At 39.1% G+C, this 5,304-nt stretch overlaps 1 protein-coding gene across 1 annotated transcript in view; it reads right to left on the reverse strand.

Annotated features, from left to right (window-relative positions):
• Positions 1–836: 836 nt before the first annotated feature.
• The window catches only part of EXOC3 (exocyst complex component 3), a 24,821-nt gene continuing 20,353 nt past the window's right edge, over positions 837–5,304 (reverse strand). Inside the window, exons 10-12 of the mRNA XM_010291061.1 lie at positions 3,307–3,468; positions 1,881–2,008; positions 837–1,436 (exon numbers count right to left, since the gene is read on the reverse strand). Coding sequence (XP_010289363.1) covers positions 1,265–1,436; positions 1,881–2,008; positions 3,307–3,468 — 462 coding nt within the window. The 3' untranslated portion in view covers positions 837–1,264. The remainder of the gene's footprint in view (positions 1,437–1,880; positions 2,009–3,306; positions 3,469–5,304) is intronic.

Raw genomic sequence — 5,304 nt, forward strand, 5'->3', positions numbered from 1 at the left:
AGGTCCCGCGGGACCCAGAGTGCCTCCAGGCCTGGCCAAAACTCCTCAGGTAGAACCTGGTGCTCTACTGAACCACCCTCGTTCTTTGGGACATGCTCCCTTGTCAATGAAAAAAGCCATGGCCTTTGTTTTATCTGTTTGTACTGCTGACATTGCCTGCATCTCTTCTGCGGTCAGGAGTCGTCAGCGAGAGGAGTCAAATGGCATAAGGTCTGGGTGTTGACAGGCCAAACAAGTTACTGCACAAACTCCAGCACATGCATTAGAACCAAGCAGACTGGAGTCTTCCTCATACTTCATCTCTGACAACTCTGTTCAGGTACTACTGGATAATGCCTTCATTGTGTCCTTCATCAAGTAATTTTAAATCCACAATTTTCTAGTAATATTTTATAACTAGAACAGATAATAGTGAAAATTAACTTTAAGCATTAATCTGAAAATACTGTGGGCATAACAACCAGTATCTTGTGTTTTCAGAAGACTGTTAAATCCCAAGTTTATTCACACTTCAAACAAAACAAAACAAAACAGATCTAAACCTACTGTAAATCTATAAGGATGCAAAGAATACATAGCTGAAAGTAGCAATGGTTTAACATTTTATTAAACTGGTGGTGCTTTATGTGCTGTTTTTAGTGAATCATTAAAAAAAATTGTACCTTAGATTTCTTTATTCACCCTATAATCAAATTGCACAGTAGCAATTTTGGTCGGTCCTTTAGTCAGGAAACTGATGTCATACTTAAGTTTTCTGCAATAAACTATTTTACACCAAAGTAAGTACATACACAAAATATAATGTGAAAGTGGATTGAGAATGTTAATATACGCTCAATGCAGTGCCATATAAAGACAGTTCTAAAGGAGTCTGCTTAGGTATTGTAAGCTATGCATGTTAGCATATCCAGCACTAATACAGCTCTGTTGTTTTGGGGATAAATATCTTTATACGGCATTGCAGTGCACAGTGCAAACATACTCCACGAGAAAAATGTATTTGCTGACAGCAAAAATGGCTGTAACAAATGGGTCAGTAAAAAGCCACCTGGCCATTAGAAGCTTCATTCTTCAAACGTGACTTTAACATCCCCCTTCTTTCAGAAATCTGATTACATTTTCCCACATCCAAGTCTTTAGAAAGAAACATGCCTAGCAAGTATCAGCATATACTGAACTTTACTTGAAATAGCACTGCCAAATTTGCCCTCAAATATTTCAAACCTGTTGATCACAGACCAGTAATGACACACAGAGCTGTCAGTTACTTGAGAAGTTTTGGCACAGTTAGAGTAGGAACTGTAATTTCTTTAAAAATTGGCACATAGTTCGGATTCGGTTGGCTTGGACCTTGATCCAAAGTCTCAATGATAGTCTGCTTCATATCTCTGCTGGCATCACCTCTCACGGTCAGCAAAGCTGCAATATGGTCATCCCTGCCAAAGGAAGATGGTAAAACTGGCATTAGTAGGAAACTTTGCACACATAAGAACTTGTCAGAAACATCACTTAGTTGGCAATCCTTTCACTCAATTTCAGCATGGACTTTAATTCTTAATCAGATCTCTAGTCACTCAGAACTGGATTTTCCAGCTCAATGTAAAGCACTGTTTTGGCTGCTCTGAGGACTCAAACATATTTTATCCTACGAAGACACAGAATAGAAGTATTTTCATTATTCCTTTGCTGTACCACTGAGTACTTAAGTACATGTACCTCCTAGTCGAGGTCACACACATTTTATGTTAGCATTATTTTTCATAAGAAAGTGGCTACATTCTAAAATATGAAAAACATGAACATTGTTTAAAAATTTGTCCAAGACTACCAAGAAACCGTGATGTTATCTGTATTTTAACTTTGAGGGCAAAGAGAATTACCTGATATCAGGGTATTTACTGACTAAAGTTGAAACTTCCAGATAGAGCAGTGAAGGATCAGTTAGCTTGATAACCTCTGCAATGGCTTCAATGATGTCACAGAGTCCTTCAGTGTCCTCTCCAGAGCCCTGTAAGACGAAAGGTAAAAAACAAAAATCCTCAAAAGAAAAGCAATCCCCCCAAATATCTACAAAAAAATCCTTTAATCAGCATTTGTCTGACAGTGCTGCTGAATTCCCCAAACAGCTGAATTTTCAGGCATTAAGAAAACAAGTATTTGTGAATCGTCACCATAAGCCTTTTCCTTTTTTCCCTGTTCTTCATCCACAGACGTACCCTCAGAATATCAGTAAAGGCAGTCATGGCTTACAAACAATGTGTTGTATTTATCTACATGGAGATGCATTCTAGTCTTTAACTTTTGCTAACTTGCCAGCATAAATATTAGGAATAACAGATGTGAAAGCCAGCTCTCTTCTGAAACATTACTTAAAAACCAGCCCTGCATTAGCTTCCTTCTTGTCATCCGGCCACCAAGGCAGCTTTCAACAGCTGATCAACCAGACTGTAATAACTATTTAATCTCTGGACTATTTTAGTGCTTTTAGTTCCAGGTCATCTGGTCCTCCCAACCTGGTATTGTTAATTTCATTTATTCCATAACCTCTTCTATCAATGCCTTCATCTGAAACAGATCTTACACAGAATCCCACATAACGAAGGGCTCTGATGCAGGAGTTGCCCCAACATCTTCCATAGTAAGCAGAGATGAATGCTGCCCCTTCCCCACCCCCCCAGTTTTTCAGGATTTATTTTTCTCTGCATTCTTTTTGCATTTTGTCATCTGTTGGCCCTAGGAGCTTTCTGTCCGATTCCTGCTCCTTATGCAGTTAAAAAAAGGTTTAGTATTCATTTTAGGTCTATCTTGTACATTGTTTCTCAAATACCTTTTTGGGCCTGTCTTTTCCATTTCTACTGCACTTTAAATGGGGTCAACATACTTGTCTTGTTGATTCTAAATGAATACACTGCGTGCTACTTAGGTAAGAAGTAACTGCATCTGTTTGATGCAGTATCACCCTTTCTTCCAGCCCAATTTTTTTTTTTTAAACAAACAACTGCTTTTTTCTTTCACTTACTACTACGAATTCAGGATAACTATCTCTATGAGGCCATTCCAATATTTAGCTGCAGAGAGCTGTATAAACAGAAAGCAGTAGAAACTGGTGCTCGGGAACTTTAGCAGCCGGCCTGTCTGTGTTCAGAAACTCTGTCTCTGCTGTCACCTGTCATCCTTGATATTCACAAGGCACCCAACATTCTGGGGACATGGAGGTTGAACTCTAGGCATTTTCCCCAAGCAGTAAACATGTGTGTTTTATTCTAAATTACCAGGTTAACAGCATTACCCAAAGCAAATACTTACAGCTGCAAGCTTCTTAAACAGAAATCTGAACTGTTCTGCTTCTTTGATCATTCTTTCTGCACCCTCTTTTCGCTCTTCTGCATTCTTGAAGGATATACGTTTTAACATGATTGCTCTGATGTATTCCACAACCACTCTCCGGTGGGCCTCAATAGTCATTGTCTGAAAGAAAAGAAAAAGGGGGTGGATTATGCCAGTGATACCTGCAGACATAGCCATTAGTTTTAGCCTCTGAACAACTATTAGGCTTTGAAATGTGTATTTGTGCTTAATCACCAGTAAACAGTTTTTGCTAATGCTACACATTTTGAGTGGCTTTAGATTTTCACAATACTAACAGAAACGAAAATCTGTCCTTCCCTAATGAAAAGGATGTGCCAATTACGAGAAACAACAAAACCAAGATATTTCTAATGACATGTCTGAACTATTTCTAAAGAGCACCATACAGAAGAACAAACATGAAATAATTATGATGATCTTTATAACAGACCGGTGCTTGGCCTTGCGGCCTTGCTCTTTGTATCTGGTCAAGGAACGACCAGCCATCACAGAGGCTTCTGCTGGAGAACTACAGTACCTTGCACAAAGCCTTGCAAATCCTGCCTACATTATCTGTGCTCTGGGTCAAGTCTGGTAAGAAGCCTGGAAAGCCAGCAGCAATCACCTTCTCAGATCTTCCTTGACTGATTTGCTGTTCTGCACTTGTCTTTTTATAGGAAATAGCTACTGGTGACTAAGTGAAGCATCTGGTAGTGGTGCAAGAGTAATGCTGAGGTTTGGAAATAAAGAACAAAACAAAAAACCCAAAACCTTTACATGTTTTTTCAACTCTAATGTAAGGAGAGTACTTAAATCCCACAAATCCTCAGGTAATTGTTTTTTCCCCCTAAGCATGATGGTAGAGTTATGTATGATTAAGAAAAAGCCTGCATAACAGGCAGTCACAAACTTTTTATTGTGTTTTATTAGTGTGTATCAAGCTTTAGTTTCAATCAATACATTCTTCAGTCAAAATTTTGGAGAAAGGTTTCAAGAAAGAGAGAAAAGAAAAAAAGGAAAAAAAAAAAAGAGTGAAAACAACAGATTGCAAAGTATTGGAAGTCACAGCCCTCATCCAGGTTACAGAAAATACGATTTTAAGTCCTGCCATCAAGACGGTGCAGAAATACCGGAGTTTACTGGTTGTTCAGGGGTGGCTTCTCTTCCATTGGTGGAACTGATGCGAATTACACAGAGGAAAATTAACTGCACAGAATAGACCGTGGGAGACTGACATATATGCCCCATTACTGAAAAGTAAGTGAAGGAGAACAGCTCTACTACAACTGAGAAAAAGAACACTCAAGAAGAGTCAACAGTGTGATGACAGAGCATTCACTTCACACGCGAGGAAATTGGCAAAGCAGAATGACTGTAAGGATCCAGATACCACCCTGTTCCAGAACAGCATCCTTCCCCTTGGGCTATATATAGTCTTTTTGCAGGTGCCTGGTTCGTGTAGCTTTTAAAAGTTGGATTTTCAAAACAGGGTTAACCAAGAATATGTTAAAATCAGAAAAAAAAGCCCACCCGGGGAAACAAAAGCGTGTCCCAACCAGCGCTAGAACACACTAATGTGATCTTGTGGGTGAGATTTTTTGGTGCTGGGAGAGAGGGGAATAGCAGGTATGACGAACACCACAAAATGTGTTTCTCATCTTCTTCCTCATAAAGTGGCAATAAATGCTACATGATGAAACACATGATTGCAGAGACTGATATTAACATGTAAAAAAACCCGCTCATGCCAAGCACTATTACCTCACAGTAACAAACCAAATCCAGAAAAGAAAGCTGTTCCTTCTTTTGTGTACTTTTTCTGGACTGAAAATGCATATTATTCATTTATATAATAAGGCCTCTGGGATCTGCAAATACGGAAGGTTAAGAGCTCATCAGAGGAACTCTGAGCAGTCCCCTCTATCTCTTTAAGAGTTAAGGTAAGAAAGAGAGTCG

Source organism: Phaethon lepturus, unplaced genomic scaffold (genome assembly GCF_000687285.1).
Source record: "Phaethon lepturus isolate BGI_N335 unplaced genomic scaffold, ASM68728v1 scaffold41167, whole genome shotgun sequence".
In the NCBI taxonomy this organism is placed as follows: domain Eukaryota; kingdom Metazoa; phylum Chordata; class Aves; order Phaethontiformes; family Phaethontidae; genus Phaethon; species Phaethon lepturus.